At 42.6% G+C, this 27,922-nt stretch overlaps 1 protein-coding gene across 13 annotated transcripts in view; it reads right to left on the bottom strand.

Moving 5' to 3' along the window:
• LOC132130988 (neurexin-1-like) overlaps positions 1 to 27,922 on the bottom strand; it is a 429,322-nt gene that overhangs the window by 145,080 nt on the left and 256,320 nt on the right. The window contains exon 1 of one of the 13 annotated variants that reach the window (XM_059542928.1): positions 9,341 to 10,879. The exons of 11 other annotated variants lie outside the window; for them this stretch is intronic. In XM_059542928.1, the coding sequence (XP_059398911.1) occupies positions 9,341 to 9,644 (304 nt within the window). In that variant the 5' untranslated portion in view covers positions 9,645 to 10,879. Of the gene's footprint in view, positions 1 to 9,340; positions 10,880 to 27,922 lie in introns of those variants that run through there. One more of the 13 variants, XM_059542929.1, reaches the window with a different exon arrangement.

The following is a 27,922-nucleotide window of genomic DNA, read 5'->3' on the forward strand; positions in this document are numbered from 1 at the left end:
TACTTAGCCTAATGATTAGTTAAAATCCAACGAATAATTTACATTCCTACCGATCAGTTACAAAGGCTATAAACAGTACGTTCTATATTTGAGTATGACTGAAACATAATAGGAGCTATTTTTGTTTACCATTTAACCACAAATCCTCGTGTTAACAAACTTTCAAGACTTCAAAACATTCAAGTTTTTAACTGACCAGCCTCTAAAAACAATTTTATAGCCGTCTTTGTAAATAAATATGTAGCTTTGGAGCTGCTGCTGTGACGCTGCACAAACGCTTCCAGTGTGAATACTCTCGCGCTTCTGCAGCTGCAGTGACGATGTAATTACGCTCACGCACCACTCGTGCTTGCAGTGTGGAACCGGCGTAAGAAACACTTTAGAATTCGCTTTCAACATTAAATTTATTGGTCATGTATTATTTAGCAACAGACAGCCACAAGCAAAGCCACACAGCAGAAGTTCTTATGCACACTCAGCGGAATTGACTGGGACACTGAGCGAGGAGATCTGGCCTCGAAGAATGGCAGGAAATTTTTAAGTTTCAATAATCCCCTTTTCCATGGCAAAGCCACAGAGAGTGCAGAGCGCTGCTGCAATTCCCCTTATGCGAGGGCATGAATCACACGTCTGCCGCCAATATTATCATCACTGTGTGCTCGCTGTGCGAGTCTATCTGTGAAATTGTGTAATCCTTGGAGATATTGCCAGGAATAATTTTATTATCTCTCTAAATAGCAAAAATGAGCTGTATCCAGTTCTTTGGAACGTCCCAATCCCCAGTCTTGTCAAACGCTGTTTAAAAATAAATGTGCAAAACTTTTGTAAACATGGCCGAGATATATGATTGTGTTCTGTTTTGTTCTTTTATTTTTAGTCTGCCTCTGAAGTATCCTTTTTTTAAAGAGGGATGCAACACAGCCCCTCTTCAGATATCTGTCATAAAGAAACAAATGAAAGGATACCAGTGATTTTGGAGGCGTCTCCATTCTCCGAGGCCAGACTGTGTTGTTTCAGGAAGAGTACCGGGGTGTTCTCGACTCTGTCAGGGGAGAAACCAGTGGGCGGATCCTGGGCTTGCGCATTTCAGACCTGGAGACTTGGGCCTCCACTTCTCACCACTGTTGTTTCTGCTGTTCAACACCCTCTACAAATAACACTCTATTCTTAGACGGACATCACAGAGGTGATTGGCTGTCAACAGCACTCAAACAGCATAAGGAGCTAATGACTGCACTGCTGTTATTTCGGGAGGATTGACGGGAACAGTTTTTAATTAGGTATGTGGGTATATCTTCACAAGTTACGCAATAAATAGATTTCAGATATTCCATTTATTCCCTTCCATTGCTGCCTGTTATTATCATCAATTTGATTGAACGGTTCGTATACTTTGCTTGCAGGGGAAAACGCTCCGGGAATTTAAGATGTTACATTGTGTAATGAAAAGCCAGGCTGCCAGGTCTGGGATATAATGATGGCACATCATCAACGTTATTTTAACACATGGCTGCACTAAGAACTTCATTAAAAATTATGAGGCCCTTCATTTGTGTCATGCAGTGACGCTCAGGCTTAAGTAGGAATATGGGATTTTGTTGGTTTAGGCAAATTTTCTGTTTTTGCTTCTATGTGGACCAATACACTTCACAACACGAAGCTATCAGAACATAAGGCCAGTTAGCTTCTCCAAAAACTATTACAATTTTAATTTCTTACCATTTTAATTTCAATTTTAAGATTGACAGATAATATTCTGTTTTAGAAACAGAACAATACATATAAATTATGTCTTGATATTTATTCAAATGTTTGCTATCTGTAGATGTAAAGTCGGGAATAAACATATTTAACTTTTTAATTTACGTTTAAACTGAAAAACTGCCATAATGTCCATAATATCAAATAAATCAATAACTACAAATTTGGGAAATAAAGGACACACATCCTTTTAAATCTGAGGAATATATTTCAGCCAGCAAACACCTGTAGAAGATTGAAAAAAAAAAGTTTTTTTCAGGGTTTCTGAACTTTTCCAATCATTTGTGCTTACTGGATAAAGATTTTTAATAATAATCTAGAAGAGATTGAACTTAAAGAGCAATTAGTCAATAAAATATTAAGCATCAACTGAGGAAAACCACTGAGATTATTATGGTCAATATATCTATGAATTCATTATGTATAACTCAAGAAAAAAAATGCTCGGTTGTTTTAACCCAACTTTAGGTCAAATATGGAATAACCCAGCTGTTGGGTTAATCTTAATTGAATTTTTCACCCAAAAGGTGGGTTAGTCCATGTTTAGTCCATTGATACAACCCCACATTTTTTTTTTTTGAGTATATATTACATTGAAAATATTATATAATAAATAAATTGATGCTCAACCAAAAATATCCAATCAACTTAAAAACATACATAGATACATATATAAAATATGCAATGTTATATATTGCAATGTACTGTGCATATGCAATGTAAATACTACATAATGGTATCGACAAATATATTCACTTTAATATTTTGACATTTCATTTTACTCAAATCTCTAGTCAATTAGATATTTCTAGAGCATAAAAATACTAAATACTAAAATTAATCTAATAATTTTTTAAAATAAAATATATAAAATATCCAATGCAATATATATAATATGAACCATGCAACGTATACACAAATTTATTAACTATAATAATTTACATGATTTTCCCAGATTTTCCATTGACTGTAAACAACAACAACAACAAAAAACAAGGCAGTATTGTATTGTTATGTTAATGGTTAGATGGTTTGGCTGGACAGAACGTAGGTCATACAGCAAAGTCAACGGGTGTTTTATTATTATTTATTTTTTTCTTTTTGCTTCAGCCCTGGAACGGTTTTTGAAATGGTTGAGGTAGTTTTAGTGCAGGTGTATGAAGAGGAATCCAGGAAACTGGAGACTGATTTCACCCCTCACAGCTCACAGCATGGCTGTCTCCCTTTAGCAAGGGCTTGGGTGAGATCCAGACCGAGCTATTTCTCCTCAATGTCACATTTAGTAAAACACACACCACAGGTCTGGAGCACAGAGGAATGGGAGTAACCTTAACCCTGCTGCTGCAGTTACAGAGCATTACTGATTCTGCTATTAATCTTACACATAACGCAATTGTCGAGCCTTTCAGGAAGGTGTGGGGGCCAAAAGCGGTGCTTTTAGACAAAGCCAATATTTTCGTTTTGACTCAAAAGTTCACATTTCTCTTGGGCAGCACAACCTCAGCATCAACAGCTCACCACTCACAGGGAGCTCAATGGCATAAGGTTCTCTCGATCCAAACCGCAGTCCTCTAGTTTATTGTCTAACCGCTTTGGCCATCACATTGATTGGACTGCAGTTGCAGGTCAATTCTCAGAAGCGGCACTGAAATGACACATGCACTTAAAGTGATGGCTCTACATCTAGTCGCTTCTATTGAGGAGGGGAAAATTGTGAAGAAGTCTTGTTTTCAATAAGACAGGCGGTACAGAAAATGAAGAGGTCACGGTAATGCACTCTCATTACAGGCCCAAATTTAGGCTATTCAGGACAAACAATGAATCATTCACAAATCACAGTGTTTTGAGTCACTGATCAATTATTCCTTATTGTTCCAACCTACACTTTTTGTGCAGCCGCTTAGAGCTTGACACTGAGACGGTAATGGATTGCTGCTCTCTTTGGAGCAAACTGCTTTTGATGAGGTCCAATCTATAGTGTACACACCAGTGATCCACAAAGGATAGCCCCTTTTCACTGGTAAGAGGCTGCATCCATCATTGCTTTCTCGAGTGGCTGTGCATTAGTAGATGCCCTTGCTCAGATCAAGGTGCACTCTTGAGCCTCAAGAAAAATGTTTGATCTGGGAACCGTCCACAGGGGGCCCCTTGCTTCGCTGTATATATTCCGATGATCAGGAAACCTCACATCAGCATGCAGGGGCCAGCGTGAGTAAACAAACAGAAACCTGCTGCTTGTCAAACATCATGCCTCCATCAGCGCATTGAGCTTTGGGTATTAGAGGAGGAGGGGAGGGGCATGCAGCATTTCAATGAGACGATGACAAAAAACAAGATGGAGAGAGGGGGAAAGAAACGATTGATTCGATTTCTGCTTTTTGGCAGATCCTCAAATAAAACTGTGGAAATCCATCAGGCTGTGGGATCAGTGGATCAGTGGGTCAGTGCCAGGGCAGTCGGCCTGCAGCTGTGCTGTCAGGGGCGACGGGTGAATGATTAAAGGTCGAGGGGCAAGAGTTAAATAATCGTGACAAGTGCGGAGAAAAGTCACTGCTGGATTGTTGTGCCCAAACACAGGTCAAAAGAAATTCAAACGGAAAAATGACATAAATCTAATCTGTCATATATATATATATATATATATATATATATATATATATATATATATATATATATATATATATATATATATATGTATATATATATTTACTAAAATTGCATTTTGTGCTTTATTAATCAAACGAGTTTACCTTGAGTTTAGCCTATAAGGCAAAAAACCAAGCAGAAAATGCAAAAAAGTTTCTTATTTCTATCTTAATAATAATAATAATAACAATAATAATAATAATAAAAACGTATTAGTAGAAATAACAGTACAATTTTATGAACTCAATTAAAATTAAATTAAAATTAATCTATTATTATTATTATTATTATTATATAGAAACATTTTATTATATAATATTATATATTATATAATATTTCTACTAAATTGTTAATTAATAAAATAATAATAATAATAATAATAATAATAATAATAATAATAATTAAATAATGTATTACTAGAAATAACAGTCCAGTTTTATGACACTTTTAAGATAAACTCATTTCTGGAGCCCAGCTTCATGCCTAATAAAACGGCTGTTATAAGGCTACCAAGTATTCAATCCATGTAGTTAGACACCATTTAACAGTATTATAAATTGTACCATTAATGACTTTAATGGTACCATAAAACTTTTTAATGAGGAAAAATACGGAGTCTTCCTTTGAAATATAATAATAATAATTAGGGCTGATAATTTAACGTGTTAATTAGATTAATTAATTATGGAGAAAAATAAGGCGCTAAAATTATTAACGCATTTAACGCACTTGCCCCGCCCCAGACCTATAAGGATCATCTGCCATTTCATACAGTCGATTGATGACTAATATGAAGCAGGGCAACAACTTACTGCATGATGGAGCCTAGAAAATATCCCTAACATTCAAGATATGGGGCGAAATGCCCCTGTTTGAAATTTTGTCTCATATTTACATCACATAGTTAAGAAATATCACACAAGCAGTAGGCTAAGTGTAAATGTGATACTCATCTTATACAACAGTTCATTAAGAAGTTAATATTGTGTTATTTTAGATACAATGTTGTCTGTTTTGCTCAATTTTGCCAACCAGAAGATAAAGACAAAGCAGAACTGTTCATCCACAAGCAACCCACAGTGGCATTTCATTTTTTAAACCACGTTTAATTCACTCCTGAATGAATCAGCCATTTGAACGAATCAAAGGAATGAATAAATGACTTGATGACTTAAGACATTTACCACTACCTACTGGCAGTTTTAGTTTATTATTTAAAGTATCATTTCATTAAAGAAATAATTTAATATTTGTTATAGTAATAATATTAAAATTAAGAAAATAAATTATTAAAGTTATAGTTCACCCAACCAAAAATGACAATTCTGTCATCATTAACTCACATGGTCCAAAGGAGTAGGCTATATGTAACACATTTTATCAAACAAAATATTTCTTGTTGAACCTATTTTTTGTAATCTCTGTTTGATGCTTTGGATTTGCTTGTCTGTTTGATGACTTTAAATTATATTTTCAGAGTAATTTCTCCAAATTTGATGTGCGATTAATTAGATTAATTAACCACATCATGTAATTAATTAGATTAAAAAAATAATCGCTTACCAGCCCTAATAATAATAATAATACAAAGAAAAACAGGAACTGTGAAAGGCCTGTGCAATAAACACAAAGTGCATATGAGTGCTGATTTCAGCATGTCAAGCAGATAAGTGCTGTGCCAAGGACTCTTCAGATGGCATGAGATGCACAAATGACGAGCAGCGTCTAACGCAAATGTCAACAGCATGCGATGGAGGCAAGGGTCTGCATGGTGTGACAGCTCTCTCCCCTCTATCTCTCCATCATTTCATCCTTACATCAGCCCGGCCCCTGTACACCTGACTGACTTATTCAACTAATCTACATATCAATTACATCAATTATCTCCACCTTGCTGCCAGGGGCCGCAATGAGTGATGGGATCTGGCAGGATGTGATTATTGGTCAGAGGGGCTGAAGATTTCCAGCTTGCTGAAAATGCTTTAGGTCTGTATGGAAATACAAAGCAAGCTCATTAGGAAATCATATTGTTCATTATAAACATGCATAAAATGTGTTGTAGGTATAAACCCATGAGAGCATCAGAATGCATAGAATGTTGAAAGGACCTGTATCACGGGGGTTTTGAATAAAGGGGCGGAATTTAAATATGCCACTGAGTCATACAATCATCAAGTCGATCTGTATATTTTCAAGCAAGCTGAACTTTACCAGCCGTCATTGCATCAGGGTTGGACACTCTGACAGCCGCTTTCAATTGTGGGACTCTGGTAATGGCTGTGTAGATGCCTTACAAAAGCAGTGATGTAATTCACGACATGTCGGCTCCACCTCCTGTTTCCACGTGATAAGGACACTGAAAATTCATTGCACATTTTGTGGTAGATGGATGGGAGGGCATGTGAGATTAATGTCAAATTGGAAGCAGTGAATCGGACTGACTATACCTGTTGTAATGAAAAACTCAGAAAGTGCCATGATTCTGCTAACAGTTGCCTTGATGATCCCATTACTGTGCGGGATCTCATTCCCCCGTTGAACTACTTGTCATTGGGGATGAAGGACTGACCCCTCTAACCCTCTCTGTTTAAAAGGATCATTTAGCACTGTCCTCCCAGACTCTTCAGATGGAAAGCTCGGCTACTATAACTTTGCTTTGTGTGGGAGGTGACACACTGATTGTGGGTATCCAATGTCACCACTCTCATTGCTTCTCTCTTCCACTAAGTGTCCAGCAGCCATAAATGCATTCAGACAACAAAAACAACGCATGACTGCTTTACTGATCAACTATTACATCAAAATGAAAATCATCCTGTTGGTTACGCCCAACTCTTGTCAGTTCCCAGTATGGAGGCTAAAATAAAAGCAAAGCTAAGTTGACATGTTGAAATACATTAAAGTGGAATGTAATAAGTGTGTATGGTTGGTTGGTGTTCAAACAAGTTAGAATTTTCAGCATCAAGGACATGCACAATTTGCACAGCGACACAAAATCTTTTACATCTTTATGACTTCCTTCACAATGAATCCAAAATATTGCTCCATTTTCTATAGCAAAAATAAGCATTAAATTGTTTTTTTTTTTTTTGCAAATAAGTTATACTCTCAAATTAGTTTGGATTTGGTGTCAACAGGACTTAACCCACATTGTGTAGCAGTTAATTCTCCTTGATTAGCCAAGTTAAATCTCAAGAGTGCTGACAAAACAGTACAACAGAGTAGTCCAGGAATCCTCAAATCTGGCCCACGAGATCCACAGATATTTCCTGCAGAGTTTAGTTCTTACCCTAATCAAACACGCCTGAGCGTGCTAATCAAAGTCTTCAGGATCATTAGAAAATCACAGGTAGGTGGAGTTTGATCAAGGTTGGAGCTAAACTCTGCAACGCGTTGGCCCACCAGGGCAAGATTTGAGGAACCCTGGAGCTGTCTATGCTTGTGGTGTTCCAAATCTTAGTATGTGAGTGGTATTGAGTGGAAGTGTGGTTGAAAATATCAGCATATATAAAATTAAATGGAACTGGTGGATTTTTCTTCTTTCAACTCTTTACCATATGCACCAGTTCCTTTATTTAAAAAAAACCTGTGCTAAAACAAGTTCATTGATTCATTTCAAGTTACTTGAACAATCACCAGCTCTGTTTCTCAGTTTGAAGCAGTAAAGCAGATCTACACGGAGTGCTTTGAGTTAATGCAGATGTCACAACACTGAGCAACTGGCAACAATGCTGGTTTGAGGAAGAGTAAAGGCGAGGGTCTGACAAACTATATATATATATATATATATATATATATATATATATATATATATGTGTGTGTGTGTGTGTATATATATGTGTATATATATATATATATATATGTGTATATATATATATATATATATATATATATACACTACCATTTAAAATTTTAGGGTCATTAAGATTTTGTAATTGCAAATGAAGAAGAGACTAAAGGAAAACACACTAGCATTTAAATGTTTGGGGTCAGCATTTTAAATGAAGACACTTATGCTCACATGGGCTGCATTTATTTGATCAAAATACAGTAAAAACTGTAATAATAACAGTAATAAGCACTAATTTTAAATTAATAGTGTATTGCAAATGCTGCACAAACTGGGAAAATATATACTTTTCTTCATAAAAAATTTGTGCAATGAACACACATACACATTTAGATATATGTACACATACAATTAAATCCATACATTTTAACTACTACTACTACTACTACTACTACTACTACTACTACTACTACTAAAATAAATTATTATAATTGTTGTCCTCTTTTAATTAATATGTGCATCTCAACAAAAGTGGGAGAGCATGAATCAAATAAATCACAACAAAAACTCTGACCTATCGTAGAAAATGCAAGACCTGGACCATAATCCAAACACCACACAACTAAATAAGTTTAAATGGCTAGAAACTCTACCAGGTGATTAAAGCCTGTAGCACACGGCTGCTCTATGACTTTGAGGATTATCACTGTAATATAACCAGCTCACTGGACATTCAGCATATGCTAGAGCTCAGCAGGAAGACAGGTTGTCAATGCTGCACACAATCTTTGATTGACAAAGGTGTCAAAAAAAGATGCATGGCGAGGAGCAGTGGCATGGCTGGACTTAAAAAGGAGCACATCTGGCCCACACTTTTATCCAACAAACCAATCTCTCCTCTAGATCTGCAGTGAGTGCAAAGAGCACAAGGCCACTCCCCATGTGATCTATTAAGGAACAGATCAAAGCATGCACATGACATACTAAGCAAAACGTACATGCGCACACATATCAGGGTGCTGTATCATCAGCCTGCTTTCCAGTGTAATAAATCTCCTTAATCAAATCAAAGATATTAAGACCCACTGGGTATGAGCAAACTGGTCGATAAAGTGGAAATGCTGAATAAGAGTAAGGGCTTACCGTGGCCTCCTCTTGTGAGGAAGGGCATCCTGTTGATGGCGATGGGTACGGTACCATGCTTGTTATGGAAGTGATGGACATGGTGTGTGGTGCTCAGGCTGGAAGACACACGGGCACTGGCCGATCTGTCCGGTATCGAGGCCAACAAGGCAAGAGATAATGCCAACCTCCACCAAGAACCGAGGCCCAGCCAGCTGCCTCCGCCACACTCCCAGCCCAGAAGCACCACCTCCAGTCTGGGGCAGGAAGGTCCGGCATAGGCCCTTCCACACCCCATATGTCCGATCCTTTGGAAAGAGTACATCTCAGAAAGGGTTGCCCATGGCAATCATTATCCACGGGTCAAGTAAACAATGCAGAAGAAAACAATGGTACCCAGAGCCCCGAGGCTTTAACAGTAGGTTTCCAAGAGACGATAAAATCCTCAAAAAGAAGAAATTCCTTTCAAGTCCGGCTTAAAAACATCCAAAGAGGAAAACAAAAAAAAAATTGGTCAGTTCCTCCCGGCTTTCACGCTTGGTGACTATCAAAAAAGAAAGAAAACCAAACAAGGGAGCTTGTCTGTGAAGTGGAGGAGGAGGGCAGGCTCGATCGAGTCAATAAACATCTGCGCTGCAAGTCCCAAAAGCCTTCTAATCACGGCCGCACTGATCAATATTTTTAGATGCAGATTTTGTGACTTAATTGATAAGGGGAGAAACGCTCCAGGTGGAAGAGATGCCGGGAGGCGTCTCCCTTCGAGTTCCCAGCCTCAGGTATGGCTTACGTGCTATTTAGATGACTCTCCCTCAGAGGGCAGCTCCTCTATCGCGCAAGAGGAGATAAGAGACATCTCGGTGGCTAATGGATTATTCTAATGCCGATTAAAAGATGACAGCAAACAGAGAACAGAGGAAACAGATAGGATGAGACTGACCGAGCACGATGGAGCGCTCACGTTTCCTTTTTGCAAATGGAGAGAAAGAGAGACTTCTGCTGCAGCATGGTAGAGGAAAAAAGCAGCAAATAAATAAATAAAGCCGGCTGTGACTCCTGACGCGTTGGCTGCAGACGCAGCTCGAAGCTTCTCCGCTGTGCGTTCCTTTTCGAAGTGGAAGACCTGGAGCGGAGCTGGATCAGTTTTTCAGCAACATCCTGGATCGCTCTCTTAGATTGTTGTTTTTGACGCGGAGACCATATTGATTAGTGCTGCATTTTATCCATCTTTTATCTTTTCCCTCCCCCTTTCCAATAAGCATTCACTTGCTAATGTGCTTAGTCTGACAATGTTACCAGCAAAATGCCCCTCACAGCTGAAGTGTGCATGTCCAAAATCCGTATGTGTGCCGCTGTGGTGAAATGCATGCTAATTCAATTAGGCTCCTCGCGATCCTTGATAGCACTCCTCCCAGGATTGATGGGACCAAAAGCAAAGGCTGAGGAAAAAAAACCCTCAGAAACATCAAGTGTTGCTTGCCGCAAGTGCCTGGTGCAGGATGCACAGCCCTCCTTCTGGATGCTCAACCAGAAACTGCTACAGAGATGTAGAGAGAGACAAGGAGAGTGAAGGAGAGGAGAGCGGTGCAATGTGTGTCTGAGGGAAAGAGAGAAAGAGAAGGGAGGGGTGTGCAGGGAGCAGGCGATCGTAGTGCATAAGCACACATGCAGACATAGAAAGAAGCCAAAAGATGGAGAAGAAAAAAGATTCAGTTGCACAGCACACACGCAACCAGAAATACAAATTCAGTGTGCTGCGCACGCTCAGCACACCAGCCCCACACTGCAGAGCTTGACCAGTGAGACTAGCAATACAAGATGCTGCTTATTCCTGCAATGGTACGTGAAAGTGCCAAAGAAAGAAAGGGAAGAGCTTTGAAATGTTCACTTTCACCCAATGTGGAAATCACACTTAGGAAATCTGAAAAGACTTGCTGGTGCCAGATGCAACCCACCCTCCACGACCAAGATAGCAGTAGTTGGTTCCCGATCTTGATGAATAATTTAGTATGAGACAAAATTCGACGGCAAATGCCTGATGCTGTCTTTCTCTCCCATTTTCTAAATGGTTCCATTTCACGCTTGTTTAGGTTGTTTTAGTAAAGGTGTGTTTATTCATACAGAATCATTAATAAAACTATACAGGGTTAGATAAATATTCAAATTAATTTACGTATGTCTCAAGGCCCATGAAATCAAATCTATCTGTTTGTACCAAATTTGAGCCAATCTACAAACCAAAACATCTACATACATACTCCTAAAATGCTGGCAAAATGACTTTCAGTAGCTATACACAATGATTTGCAGAGGTGGGTAGTAACGAGTTACATTTACTTGAGTAATTTTTTGGGGTAACGAATACTTTTCGGAGTATATTTAAAGATGGGTACTTTATACTCTTACTTGAGTAAATTTTTTGGGAAAAATCTGTACTTTTACTTCGTTACTGTGTGTTACGCTCCTCTCGTTACTTTATCTTAATGCAATAAATGTTATAATGCTTCAGTTTATTCCAAACGCGCCGTCTACTTTTCTCTGGGCAATGAGCGATGCCCATTCGCGAATGATTCATTCTTTTGAGTCAATTCTGTTCAAAGGCTTGATCAAACCAATTGGCAAACGAGTGAATTGGTTCATGAATCAGTTTGAATGAGTCGTTCAGTTCCCTGCCGCACGCGCTGAGCATCTGAAGTGGTTCACTCAGAGTTGTAACGTTTAAGAACAGAAAAAGAGCGTTGAAAACGTGGCTGGAACTGCACTGAATTGAAATCTGCAAAGGCTATTATTTGCTAGCGATGGAGATCCTTATTAGATGAACACCGCGTGTGCTGTCTACTGTTTAACAGGTAATAACTTGGGCTACATTCGATTACAGTACACGATACCACTGTGACATTAGTTTGTTGTACGTGTGTGGCTTATAACAGAAGGGAGTCAAGTTGAATGCAGCTTCCAAAAGACAAAAAATAGCCGATTAAGATTTTATTAATTTTAATACAATCACACCTGTGCAAGTACGTTCAGCGAGTCATATTATCAGCTGCTAAATTCAGATCTGTGATTGCTTGCTGGCGCTTAGCCAGAGATAGATGCGTTTATACAGCGCTGCGCATTATAACAAATCACACATGATTCTTTTGAGCTTATTAAAGCATTGGCCAATCAGAGGTGTTCCGATGAGTCATCGCTAAAATCCCGGTGCTTCCTTCACTCGCTCACTGACTGGAGACCTCTTTCTGGCGAATTCTCTCGCAGGAACAACAAAGTGCAGATGTGTGTACGAATCTTTAATTAAGATATTGATTTCACAGTGTTAACAGTTTCAGTGATTTTAATGGGAGTTTCTGAGAGTGATTGAAATCTAGACTGTCAGTGAAAATTATCTTTAATAATGTAAATGTTATTTGCTCTCTTTCTGAACAATGAAAGATTAGTAGCAATATTTATATCACATTAACTTTCAATGTTAAATTCACATTTAATATAAAGTCAGTCGTATTAAAAATATGTTATGGCATGACACCTTTATCTGTTACTTAAGTAAACAGACAGGGTTTTATAATAAATTACATAAATTGGAGTAAAGGCTGATGAAATATATACATTTATACACGCACACATACATTACATACATTTTATCTATATATCTAAATAAAAATAGGCTCAGTACAGTATATATGACCCAAAGTAACTAGTAACTAACTACTTGAGTAGATTTTTTATCCGATACTCTTTTACTCTTACTCAAGTAACTATTCAAGACTAGTACTTTTACTTTTACTTGAGTAAATATTTCTAGAAGTACTTTTACTTTTACTTGAGTACAGTTTTTGGGTACTCTACCCACCTCTGATGATTTGTAAATATATAATTAACTGTGTTTATCTGCTGAAAGTCATATAGAAAGCACAAAAAAACACATACAAATTATACACACACATACACAAACACAGTATATATATTAGGGCTGGGCAACACGTTAACACATTAATTGATTAACACTGATAATTATTTAGTTTCCGATAGCACGTGATGACAGCAGAGAAGCGCTTGCTCAGCACAGTGGAGTGCATTGTTTTTTTAACTTTGTGGTTTATTATCGTGAGTCATATGGGACGCGAAAACAGACTGCCCTCTCACAATATACTGCTTTACACATCTATCACTTTTGTCGCTCAGAAATATTCATGCAATCATGCACCACGTATCAGAAGATCTGCGCTCCAGCGCATTTAAAGCTCACACGCACTTATCTATATATACTGTATCTGAACCACGCTCTTGCCCACCTCTTCCAGCCAAGCCAGGGCCTGCCAAACGGAGCAGGCTTTGGGGGATAAGATTGCCAATTGTGAGCACACCCTAATTATTCTCCCACATCCCGCACACACAAGTCTTTACCCGCTGATCACTTCTTGTCCCGTGCCGCACTTTGCTGCGAGGGGTCCCGCAATCGTGCAGGTCTGTAATAGGAAGGTGGCTGTTATAATGATATGATCGAGGCTCTGGACTCTAAGTGTAACTTGTTTTCTATAACAAACTATAAAATAGTTCTATAAAAACGTTAATGTCCTGGCAGTGACAAATAGCTTGTTTTATATTTAATTTATTTACAGTAATGTTATTAGTTAAGATTTACAAGAAATATTTTAACTGCTACTATGTAAAAGGAATACTGCTGTAAAAAAAGCACCTTATTTTTTTTTTAAGGGTTTGCAAACCAAATGTTATTGCACTTTTGTTCATATAGCAGTACTTTTAAATGAAAAAACAGATTGGGTGAGTGCACAATACAATACTTTTGAATGCATTATTAGTTTAGTGCATAACAATGTGATTAATCGCAGACAATCATGCGATTAATCGCGATTAAAATTTTTAATCATTGCCCAGTACTAATATATATATACACAGTACAGACCAAAAGTTTGGACACACCTTCTCATTCAAAGAGTTTTCTTTATTTTCATGACTATGAAAATTGTAGATTCACACTGAAGGCATCAAAACTATGAATTAACACATGTGGACTTATATATGGAATTATATACATAACAAAAAAGTGTAAAACTACTGAAAATATGTCATATTCTATGTTCTTCAAAGTAGCCCCTTTTGCTTTGATTACTGCTTTGCACACTCTTGGCATTCTCTTGATGAGCTTCAAGAGGTAGTCACCTGAAATTATCTTCCAACAGTCTTGAAGGAGTTCACCCGAGAGATGCGTAGCACTTGTTGGCCCTTTTGCCCTCAGTCTGCGGTCCAGCTCACCCCTAAACCATCTCGATTGGGTTCAGGTCCGGTGACTGTGGAGGCCAGGTCATCTGGCGCAGCACCCCATCACTCTCCTTCTTGGTCAAATAGCCCTTGATGCCTTCAGTGTGACTCTACAATTTTCATAGTCATGAAAATAAAGAAAACTCTTTGAATGAGAAGGTGTGACAATTAGAATGTCGTCGAAGAGTTCATTTATTTCAGTAATTCACCATATTCTATTCACCATATTCTATTCCCCATATTCACCATATTCTAATTTGTTGAGATGAATTGGTGGGTTTTTGTTAAATGTGAGGCAAAATCATCACAATTAAAAGAACCAAAGACTTAAACTACTTCAGTCTGTGTGCACTGAATTTATTTAATAGACGAGTTTCACAGTTTGAGTTGAATTACTGAAATAAATTAACTTTTCCACAACATTCTAATTTACTGAGATGCACCTGTATGTGTGTGTGTGTGTATATATATACACACTATTTATTTCATTTTAGTAATTCATTTTAATTATAACAATTATACACACAGATGTTCTAGACAGATATATGTTGCTGTGTAGCATCTCATATCATATCATCACCTCTGCATGATACCAACCAGTTAAACAATGGTACATGGTAAGTTCGAATTTATCAGTTGCAAATATGCCAATGGCAATGACATAGATAAACAAGACTTAAAATATATCCCTACACAAATTTTGTTTCAATAAGAAATTTGTCAGTGCTCCAATGAAAACTGTGCTTGTCAAGCAATTGAATCCTTACTGGTGTTACTTGTAAGCGCAGAGGTTTTTGATCAGTAAAAATGTATGGACAATACAAATGATGATCATCCCATGAAAGTGTGTGAGAAAGAGAGATAGAGAGAGAGATGGACTCAATCTATGCTTCATACATCAGATAAATCACCCAGGATAGAGATCTCAATTAGGATTGCCTTGCCGGTTGAAAGGATGTACGTGGGAAAAAAGGGCCAAACAGCAAAGAGCCAGAGCCACCTTTCATGGTGACAGGAGGGGAGAAGCAGGCCATTACTCAGACACAGGGAGGGAGTGAGGGGGGCTGCTGCCGCCAATGAGCTGGGTTGATTGAACAGAATGGAGAAGAGGAGGGGGCAACTCTGTGTCACAGCAAACAGCAGCAAAGTCTGTAAATCCACCATGTTAGATGCAGCTAACAGCCACAGTTAGCCACACTGTCGACTCCGTTCAAATGAACACAGAGGCCTGCTCGTCGAGATTTAGCCTCAGGGCAGGCCGAGGGAGATGCCCATCCCACTGTAATCGATTCTCATTTCTCTGCAGACCGAGATACACAGACGATAACCTTGAGATCAGGTGACGTGCTTCCAAGCTGTACAAAAACATCCATACTGAAGGATATGGAATGCAGCGTCGAAAAATAATCAATGATGGTAGTCGCCATTTTCTATCTAGAGGTAGAGAGAGACACATGCAGCTCCGGTCACGTAATGAGGCCTAGATAGCCTCAAAGACTGATGATGATGAAGGCTGTAGTGGAATTAGGGTGTCGGTAATTCATAAGAGGTGTCATCTATTGTCAGTCTGGTGAATTAGGGACATTCTCCTCAGTGGCGATAATATCTTCATGAGGGTTCTCTGAGATGAAAGACTGGTGTTAATCAATTTGCCAACCCTGGGGTTGCTCAGTATGATAAGAGATGATGCTATCTGGGCCGTGCACGCTTCTAGGTGCGAGGCATCCCTGAGTTTAACCATCTGTCACCAGGCAGTTTTAGTTGTTGGCCATCTTCTCTCCACACAGCACGCTGACCCACTCAGAGTCATAGGGTTGAGACGACATGCAGCGTATGTGATAAAGGTACCCACAAGGAGACCAAACACCAATCATGTCCATTGTGTTGGCTTCAGAACCCGAAACACTTATGATATTAGAGCACACTGCTGCTAGTAGACTCTTGTTAACTTTCTAACTATGTTAAAAGGGGTAGTTCACTCAAAAATAAAATTTTGCCATCATTTACTTACTCTCATGCCGATCCAAACCTGTGTGACTTTCTTTTTACTGAGGAACATCAAAAAAGGGGTCAGATGGGGTTGAAACTTCAAATGTCCAAAGTATAGTTTTAAAAATGTGTATTTCCAGACAATATAATATGTAATAAAATGCCACCTAAATGTCCTTAAAAGACTAAATTTTCACAATCCTTTTTCCTGATTATGTTTCTTCAAATACTTACATATACTTTTGAAAAGCCTTACTTTAAAATCTGTATAAATGTGTAAAAATGTGTATAATTACACATACATTTAAATACATGACAAATTTGAATAGAAATGACTAATGTTTATTTTAGTTTACCATAAATAGCTGTCAATGCATTTGAGAGAACACTTCATTTTAAAGACAACAGAAGTGATTATGAAATTAAACAAGATGTTCTTAAATCCTACTTACAGTAAGTGGGTGAAAAAAAGCACTTTTAAGCTTAATTACTCTCTACACTCTTTTTAAAAGTATGCTAAAGTGTTCTTTTTTTATATATGCAGAGACATCCAGACAACCTGACAAGGCTGCTTTTCTTAACCTAGCAACATTAGTATGACCTATCGCTTTTGGGACAGGTCTATCTTTTCGCCCAAACAATGAAAGCAGGAAGGAATTTTTGGGAAAACCATTATTCTGCGTAAAATCATTATTTTTGCATTTCCATTTCCTGACAATAGCAGCACAGAAATGACTCAATTCACCTTTAAATGCTGTCGCCCACGTTAGCACAGCTTTTTTGTTGTGGTTGTTGTTGTTGTTATAGTTTTATATGCTGACACACTAATGACTAGCCTATTGTAACATTCCCTGTTGGTCTGAAGGATCGATCTCAGACAGCATTGAAGAATCTAATTTGTTCCTTAATATTGTGTAATTCCTGATGAAAACCAACAGTGTAATGAGTGTGTGGGGATAAACAACAGGAATAGAGACATCATCTGCACTTTCCTGTATCCTGAGCATTTCCACCCAAGACATTTGTGCACTAGCCCCTGGGGCATACGAGGCCGGATAATAATGGCAGTTTTGGTATAATTACTCATAATGCCTGCCTCCTCTGGAACTAATGGCCCGCGGTTGAGATATCTGCTGGATTTAATTCAACTTAAAGAGACAGCACCTCACATTGCTCTTTAGGGGAAGGGAAGAAGCTCGGTGTGAATACACGCTTGGCTGCACCTAAATGCACTCATCCAAAACCACTGGATCGTTTGACAGGTTAAGATGATTGCATTGCCTTTTAATCTGGCAGAGCAAACTTTGTGTTTGAGATTTCTGCCATTACAAAGATTTCTATTCAAAAATCTGATGTCATGTCTTGACTTATGAAAAAACAGACTATATTTTTCATTCGCTGCGGCACAGAAGATAAGGAGAAGGTATTAAGAACTCAGGAAATGGCGCAAGTGCCATCTACTAGTGGGTTCTCTCTTATCAGAATAAATTCTGCCTGAGCCAGTTCTGCTCATGTCCGCTGAGAGTATATTAAAGCAAACAACATTAAACCAACAGGATGGGGATCCTGGCACCTTAAAGCACAAATATGGTGTTAAGGATCTGCGATCCAAAGCATATTAAATTCTCCCTCGGGGTAATATCAAATACAGAATCGAATAGAATCTAATCGAATAGAATCCTGAGGCAGCTGAGCACTTAGAGAGACCATTAGATACAAATTACCTACAAAAACTCTGAAAATTCTATTACTGTATTCTATTCTAACTACAATTCCTTATGTGAAAGAGAACTCAATTTGGTATTTGCATGCTGTCTGAGAGATGACTGACTGTGTGTGCATCAGGTGTATACACGCACAGAAAAGATCTACCACAGTGTGTGAGTAGTGCATTGAGATCTCTTTCACACCGCTTTGTGCTTGAATGGCTTAAAGTCACTTTAATGTTTAAACGAACAAGACTTTAAACACATGAGAATGATACATTTTCCTGAGGAAGCAGCACTGGACCAATCGTTCAGATAGTTTAAGGGGGGCTGAGACGATAGATATGGGGGTAAAGCCCACCTGAAAGGGTCTAGAAATTCCCTAAATAAAATATGTAAACTACTGTTTAAACGTTTGGAGTCAGTACAATTATTTTTTTTTTTTTTTAAGAAATGAATACTTATTTAACAGAAATGCATTAAATTGATCAAAGGTGACACTAAACACATTATGTTTACAGTAGCATGCAAAACTTTGGCAACCCCTTTCAGAATCTGTGAAAATGTAAATAATTTTAAGAAAATAAGTGAGTTCATACAAAATGCATGTTATTTTATTTTATTTAGTACTGTCCTAAGATATTTTACATAAAATATGTTAACATTTAGTCCACATGGGAAAAAATAAATAATAATAATAATAATAATAATATACATATATGCGTATACATACATACATACATACATACATTCATACATATAAAAAAAGCTATAAAAAATAAAGAAATAAAATAAATAAGTAGTAGTGGATCATTCAGGTAACCACACACAGTATTAAAAACTAAGGGTTCCCAAACTTTAGAATAGGGTTAATTTTAATAATTTCAGCAATTTATTTTTCTTGTGGACTAAATATAAACATCTATTATGTAAAATATCTTACTCAGGACAGTACTAAATAAGATTCTGCAAGGTGTTTCCAAATTTTCGCAGGCCACTGAATTTATTTATTAAACTTTCTATTTCAAATAAATTCTGTTCTTTTGAACTTTCCTTAAAAAAATGTATCACCACCAAAAAATAAATAAATAAAGACAATCGATAAGTAAATAAATATATACATAAATAAGTCTCAAAACTATTTTCAACACTGATAATAATAAATGTTTTTTGGAGCACCAGATCAGCATATTAAAATGGTTTCTGATGGATCATGTGACAGTGAAGACTGTAATAATGACTATGGGGGCTATTGAATGCTTGAATCTGATTGACTGATGAATGTTATAAGGTGTGCAATTATTTTCAGGGAATCGCACGGCTAAAATAGTTCCAGGCAGTTTTTGACTCCATAACATGTCTGTATCACTTTGTCACACCCAGGGGCTGGCTATGCTTTAACTAAGCCACACCCCTTCTCAACTTCCACCTCGAGGAGGTCCCCAAACCCGACCCAATGGCCAAACAACACGAGAACAAGTAAGTGATAAAACAATCTTTATTTAAATATTTAAAAATAGCTTGGGGAATAGGGAAAGGGCAATTAAAACTAAACTCTGACTCGGCCCTCCAGATGGGCTATGGCCGGGAAGAGGTCAGGGAGCAAGGGGGCCACGGGGATCCGGGGCGTAGGACTCGGGCCCCGGCCTGAGTCTTAGGTATCCGTAGCGCCCTCCTTCTTCCTCCTCTTCGCTGAATACAGCTCACGGTAAGTACTGGTTCACACAGTTCGTTCTCGAGGTGCTCACTCTCTTTCTCTTCCTCCACAGGCAACGGGCTCTTTCTCTTTCTCCACAGGCAACGGCTGGGACACACAGGCACAGTTAATTCAGCTTGGTTTTGCTCTCACCTCTTCGCTGATTACAGCTCACAGTAAGTACTGGTTCACACAGTTCGTTCCTTGGGTGCTCACTCGCTTTCTCTTTCTCCACAGGCAACGGCTGGGACACACAGGCACAGTTAGTTCAGCTTGGTTCTGCTCTCACCTCTTCGCTGATTACAGCTCACAGTAAGTACTGGTTCACACAGTTCGTTCCTTGGGTGCTCACTCGCTTTCTCTTTCTCCACAGGCAGCGGCGTAAGTACAGGTTTCCTCAGTCTCTCCTCGTGTTACCCACTCTCTCTCCTTTTCTCTCCACAGGTATCAACTTGGGCACAATAGCACAGTTAGTTTGCTTTGAATGGCTCTCACCTCTGGGCTGGACACAGCGTACTGTAAGTACAGGGTTCGCTCTATTCCTCCTCGTGTTATTCACTCTCTCTCTCCTTTTCTCTCCACAGGTATCAACTTGGGCACAATAGCACAGTTAGTTTGCTTTGAATGGCTCTCACCTCTGGGCTGGACACAGCGTACTGTAAGTACAGGGTTCGCTCTATTCCTCCTCGTGTTATTCACTCTCTCTCTCCTTTTCTCTCCACAGGTATCAACTTGGGCACAATAGCACAGTTAGTTTGCTTTGAATGGCTCTCACCTCTGGGCTGGACACAGCGTACTGTAAGTACAGGGTTCGCTCTATTCCTCCTCGTGTTATTCACTCTCTCTCTCCTTTTCTCTCCACAGGTATCAACTTGGGCACAATAGCACAGTTAGTTTGCTTTGAATGGCTCTCACCTCTGGGCTGGACACAGCGTACTGTAAGTACAGGGTTCGCTCTATTCCTCCTCGTGTTATTCACCTCTCTCTCCTTTTCTCTCCACAGGTATCAACTTGGGCACAATAGCACAGTTAGTTTGCTTTAAATGGCTCTCACCTCTGGGCTGGACACAGCGTACTGTAAGTACAGGGTTCGCTCTATTCCTCCTCGTGTTATTCCCTCTCTCTCCTTTTCTCTCCACAGATATCAACTTGGGCACAATAGCACCGTTAGTTTGCTTTGAATGGCTCTCACCTCTGGGCTGAACACAGCGCACTGTAAGTACAGGTTTCCTCTGTTTCTCCTTGTGTTACTCACTCTCTTTCCTTTCCTCTCCACAGGTATCAACTTGGACACAAAACACAGTTACTCTGCTTTGGATGGCTTTCACCTCTGGGCTGGACACAGCGTACCGTGCTATCTCCGGAGATCTGAAGCACGCTCACAACATATACTGTACTGAACTAGGCTAGGACCAGCAATCTCCTTGTCCTCCCACGCCGAAGTGCGTGAAGGCGGGGGTTTATCTGACAGGACACACGGCAATACACAGCAGCCCACAGCAATATACAGCACCACGTCAAAATTATAGGTTTTCACAGCACGAAGACTCACCCACCACACTCAGTGTACGGAAAGGACACCCGTCTTCCTTCACTTCGCTTGGTTCGGATCTGGCGATGGAATATGCGGCCTAGCTAGTGATGTCGTCGTTGTGACTACTTCAATAAGTATTCCTTCGGCTCTCCCACCACACTATATTAGGGGTAGGGCCGCCCTCCTCCTCCTGGAGAGATCTACACAACGCCAGGTCAATATACAGGGCACTTTCGACTGGCTCTTAGTACTCACATCAATGCCACTTCCAATCCCCTTTTTCACGTCGTCTCAGTTCGCCGTATAATCTGTTCACTTCTCAACCTTTAAGGTTCGCGATGTCTTCACAATCATACAATTCCAGCCTGAGGGAGAGAGAGAGTTAGACAGCTACCAGCAGCGTACCAAGACGGGCACAACCCAGTGCTTCACACACACCAAAAAGAGCTTCCCAGACTGGGAAATAACTTGGCCTTAAGTACTGCCTTGTCCAGCGTATCCTCCAATCACCAACCGCTGTCCCTAACTAGGCACAGGTGCATCGAATTCCCTGATTTTCCTTCTTACGGCGCTACCGGAAGTTCCGGTGTTCTGTTTTTCCGGTCCGGGCGGAAACGCTTCCGGGCGGAACCAAACTTCCCGAATTTTGGTTCCGCCCCTAAAGATCGTCACCTTGTGACATCCTCCCCCGCCAATCCGTTCTAGTCCCTAGAACGTCCTCGGGCTGTCCACTCCCCATAGCGGGCAGGGGGTCGGCCTCGGTTCTCTCGCTGGGATCGTCTCACTGGTGAATCGGGCTCAGCTTGTTCAGGGGCTGCTTCTGGTTCTCTCGGGGCGATCGGGGGTGGTGCCACCACGGGTCTCCCTGGTACCACAGCCCAACCTTCAATCCAGGGGGCCGCTGGTACAGGTTCCGTGGGGACTTCTTCCACGGCTTCAGGGTAGTTAGGGCATGGGCGAATCATGTTCCGGTGCACCACACGGTCGGGGCCTGACTTCCCTTCTGGCCGGATGGTATAGACCGGCTGCCCCGGCCTCTGCTGCCGGCAGACTACATAAGGGGTGGCCTCCCAACGGTCACTCAGTTTCCCCTTCCCCTGCCGCCGATTATCTCTCACCAACACCCTCTCTCCTGGCAGTAGAGGGGCTTCTCTAGCAGTCCGATCATACAACCGCTTACTTTTCTCTCCTGCCGTCTGTATCCTTTTCGACACCTGCTCGTAGGCGAAATGCAAGCGCTGGTGATGGCGCCCCACCCACTCCGTTACACTTGCTTCCTCTTGGTCGGCTATCACTCCTAGGACCAGGTCAGTAGGCATTCGTATGTGTCTGCCAAACATCAGGTAAATGGGAGCGTAACCCGTAGTACTATGTATACTGTTGTTATAGGCCTGTAGGAGGTTTGGCAAGGCACTCACCCAATCGTCCTGCCGTTGTTGGTCCAAGGTCCCCAGCAGCCCCAATAGGGTCTGATTGAATCTCTCACAGCCGCCGTTCCCCTGAGGATGATACGAAGTGGTGTGAGTTTTCGTGCAACCGTACAACTGGCATAGTTCTCTAATTACCCTGGACTCAAAGTTGGCTCCTTGATCGGAGTGCAGAAACTCCGGGCATCCGAACGTCTGGAAGACGGCCCGCCATAAAACTGTAGCGGTGGTGGTTGCAGTCTGGTCGAGGGTGGGGATAGCCCAAGCGTACTTTGTGAACAAATCCGTTATTACCAAGATGTTCTGGTAGCGATCTCGTGGTCGGCCCAGTGTCAAGAAGTCCATAGCCATGATATGAAGGGGGGCCTTCGCATGGATGGGTACCATTGGCGCTCGGACCTCCCGTCTGGACTTAAACAATATGCATCTCGGGCAAGCTTGAATTAGGGCGTGCACCGATGCCTCTAGCCCGGGCCAAAAGAAGAATCTCCTAAGCAGGGACACGGTCCTCTCCTGTCCCTGATGCCCCAACTGGTTGTGGTACGCCGAAACTAAAGCCGTTACCTCATCTGCGGGTACCACGATCTGGCGTACTTCTTCGCCCAACTTCGGGTCACTGACCCTTCTGCACAAAACGCCATCTCTCAGCTCCAGCCTGTCCCATTGCCCCAGCAGCCTCCTCCCAGTATCCGTCTGGGCTAACCTCTCCGCTGGCGTCAGCCGTCGGCCCTGTTCCAGCCATTCTCTTACCAGCCGCACATCTTGATCCCTGGCCTGTCTCTCCCTCCACCGACGGGGATCCCATCCCCAGTTCTCAGGCACGGCCTCTTGTCTGCTGCCTGGTGCCTCTACTGCTCCTACCATATAGCCCTCCTCCGGGCTGGCCCCTCCGGGGCTTTCCGCTTCGGGCAGCCTTGAGAGGACGTCCGCGTTCGTGTGTTCACGCCCTGGTCGGTACTGTAGTTGATAGTCAAAGTTGGCCAGTTGGGCCACCCACCGCTGCTCCACGGCTCCCAGCTTCGCCGTCTGTAAGTGTACTAATGGGTTATTGTCTGTAATGATCGTCACCTTGGCACCCCAGAGGTAGTCTTTAAATTTCTCACTTAGGGCCCACTTCAACGCCAGCAGCTCCAATTTGAAAGAACTATAGTTCGCATCGTTCCTCTCGGCTGGGTGGAGGCTCCGGCTGGCGTACGCGATGACCCTCTCAACTCCGTCCTGCCGTTGAGCCAACACCGCTCCCAGCCCGAGATTGCTGGCATCTGTATACAAAAGGAATGGTTTTGTGAAATCTGCGTATGCCAAGATAGGGGCCTGTAGCAGCTCCTGCTTCAATGTCTGGAACGCCGACTCACAATTTGCATCCCAGTCTACGTTGGGCGACCCCCGGCCCCGGTTACGACCTGTGCCAACCAGCAACTGATTAAGGGGTTTAGCAATTTTTGAAAAGTCCTTTATGAAACGCCTATAGTATCCCACAAATCCTAAAAAGGATCGCACTTGCCTCACTGTCCTCGGGGCCTTCCAGTCCTTCACGGCCGATACCTTTCCAGGATCTACGGACACTCCAGCCGCACTGACCACGTGGCCCAGAAAGTTGACTTCTCTCCGTAGTAAGTGACACTTATTGGGCTGTAGTTTCAATCCGTACTTCTCCATGGCCCGAAAGACTTCCTCGAGGTGCCTCAGGTGTGAATCAAAATCTGGGGAGTAGACAATCACATCATCCAGGTAAACTAATACTGACTCCATTAACTGACCTCCCAAGCACCGCTGCATCAGCCGCTGGAAGGTGGCCGGAGCGTTACAGAGCCCGAAAGGCATCCGGTCCCATTCAAATAGTCCAAACGGGGTTGTAAAGGCAGTCTTCTCCCGGTCTGCTTCGGCCACCTGCACCTGCCAGTAGCCACTGGCCAAATCTAGGGTAGAGTACCATGCCGACTGCGTGAGGCTGGCAAGCGAATCTTCGATCCGTGGCAAAGGGAAAGCGTCTTTCTTAGTCACGAGGTTCAGCTTACGGTAGTCCACGCAGAATCTCCAAGCCCCCGTCTTCTTTTGCACCAGCACTATGGGGGCCGCCCACGGGCTGCTGCTTTCCCTAACAACTCCTTGCTTCAGCATGCCTTGCAGGAGTGTACGTACCTCGGTATACAAAGTGGGCGGAATTGGGCGATACCTCTCCCGGCTGGGCCCTGCATCCCCGGTAGGTATATGATGTTGTACCACCTGGGTGCATCCGTAGTCTTCGTCGTGGGTGGCGAACACATGCTGCCATCTCCGAAGGAGGGCCTGTAACTTCTGTGTCTGTGCTTGCTCTAAATCCTCCCCTTGTAACGACTCACCCGCCAGGTGGCTCGGCACACTCCTCTCCATACCACCCCATGGGGTGTCTACTTGTGTCAGGGCCACCTCGATGACAGTGGGGCACACCTGACGAAAACTAATATCCCTCTCTTCCCTTACTTGGTGGGATGTAACCGTTGTCAGACGGGCTAATCGTTGGTGCCGATGTAGTTGCACCGCGTATGGATGTACATTCCGTATCCTCACGGGGACTCTCCCCCGCCGGACCGTCGATAATCCTCGTGCCACTTCCACTTGTGGACAATCCACATGGGGCTCCACCAGCACCCACTCTTCTGGGCCCGCTCTTCGGGGCGGTACTCGCGCCCACACAACAGCCTCACTTTTTGCGGGGACAGACAAAGCAAAACGACACATCACTCTTCCTACCTCTTCCTGTTCCCTGCGGACTTGGCTCATTTGCACCCTTCGACAGTCAGCTACCACACACTCCCACTTGGGCCTCTCTGCAGGTGGTATCTTCGATACGGGCCTAGCCCGAAATAGCTCTTCCCAGCAATCAGCGAGGACATTCATGCCCAACAGGGCTCGATGTGCACCCAGACAATGGTCTTGCACGATAATCACACCTTTCTGGGGGACCATCACTCCGTGAACCTCTAGGTCCGTCAATCGGTAGCCAATATATGGGATGTCGAGGCCGTTTGCGCCCTTCAGAGTAAGCCAGGGGGCCTCCGCCCCTGGTGCCCCTTGTTTCCCAAACACTTCTTCGGATAAACTCTCAGCAAACAACGTCACTTGGGAGCCTGTGTCTACCAGGCATTGAATCTCCTTGCCGCACACTCTCACCTTCGCCACGGGGCTACGCCCAATCATCTGGCTCCTAGAGCCATATCCTCTTCCAGGGTCTTCTCGAGGGGTCCCGGCCACACGACCCACAGTGGCCGGCCGACCTAAAAACCCCCTTCTGACGCCCTGCGGGGCCCACACTGACGGCTATAGTGACCTGGTTTGCCACAGCGGTTACAGATGGGTCGCCCTTGCTCGTCCCATTCGAAACGGGGCCGGTTAAAGTGGTTCGGGCGCCTGAACGGCTCTCGGCCTCCCTCTGAGTACACTCGGTCTCGGGGCGCCGGCCGTGGTTCCTCCCGCGCCCGTCCTTGGCGCAATTCTCCTACGAGGGCTTTAGACAGTTCAGACATCTGATCGCGGACATCTTTCAAAAGTTCAGCCTTCAGTGCTTGCTTCCAGTCAGGGCCTCCGGGTTGTGCTGGTGCTACTTCACTGACAACCGCACACACTGGGGAACCACTCACCTCAGTCTCATCACCTTCCAGGGCCAGTGCCTCTTTCTTCAGATCTTCGAACGTAAGACCCGGGTCCCTTCGAAACTGGATACGTAGGCTCTGTCTCACCGGACCCTCCTTCAACCCCAGAAGAAACTGGTCCCGCAATAGAGTCTCCCCATCTCCCAACCCGTGGTCCCGACGGGTCTGTAGTCGGGCGAATTGCTCTCGCAACCTCAGGGCGAAAGCTCTAATCGGTTGGCGGGGGCCCTGCTTACAATTGAAGAACTGGGAGCGAAGGACAGCTACGGGGGTGTGGTCACCATACTGTTCAGTGAGGAACTGGAACACGGTTTGGGCGTTGGCTCTAACGGCTTCGGGGGCGGCATGCACCTCTCGCCGCGCTTCTCCATCCAGGGAGTTTAACACAAATTGAAGCCGCTGGGCTGCACTAAGGCCCTGTAGGTCGGCCAAGTACTCTAGTTGAGCCTTCCATTCAGACAATCGTACCTCGGATTCTGTCCCCCCATATTTTTGAATCCAGGGGCTCCCCATAAAAACGGGCATGGCACGGGGTTGGGCTGAAAGCCCCGCGTTGTCGGTCATTGGACGACCTTGGTTACTCAACTCGAGGTGGAAACCCTGCCGACTACGCCAAATCTGTCACACCCAGGGGCTGGCTATGCTTTAACTAAGCCACACCCCTTCTCAACTTCCACCTCGAGGAGGTCCCCAAACCCGACCCAATGGCCAAACAACACGAGAACAAGTAAGTGATAAAACAATCTTTATTTAAATATTTAAAAATAGCTTGGGGAATAGGGAAAGGGCAATTAAAACTAAACTCTGACTCGGCCCTCCAGATGGGCTATGGCCGGGAAGAGGTCAGGGAGCAAGGGGGCCACGGGGATCCGGGGCGTAGGACTCGGGCCCCGGCCTGAGTCTTAGGTATCCGTAGCGCCCTCCTTCTTCCTCCTCTTCGCTGAATACAGCTCACGGTAAGTACTGGTTCACACAGTTCGTTCTCGAGGTGCTCACTCTCTTTCTCTTCCTCCACAGGCAACGGGCTCTTTCTCTTTCTCCACAGGCAACGGCTGGGACACACAGGCACAGTTAATTCAGCTTGGTTTTGCTCTCACCTCTTCGCTGATTACAGCTCACAGTAAGTACTGGTTCACACAGTTCGTTCCTTGGGTGCTCACTCGCTTTCTCTTTCTCCACAGGCAACGGCTGGGACACACAGGCACAGTTAGTTCAGCTTGGTTCTGCTCTCACCTCTTCGCTGATTACAGCTCACAGTAAGTACTGGTTCACACAGTTCGTTCCTTGGGTGCTCACTCGCTTTCTCTTTCTCCACAGGCAGCGGCGTAAGTACAGGTTTCCT

The sequence above is a fragment of the Carassius carassius genome, chromosome 47, assembly GCF_963082965.1.
Source record: "Carassius carassius chromosome 47, fCarCar2.1, whole genome shotgun sequence".
Classification (NCBI taxonomy): domain Eukaryota; kingdom Metazoa; phylum Chordata; class Actinopteri; order Cypriniformes; family Cyprinidae; genus Carassius; species Carassius carassius.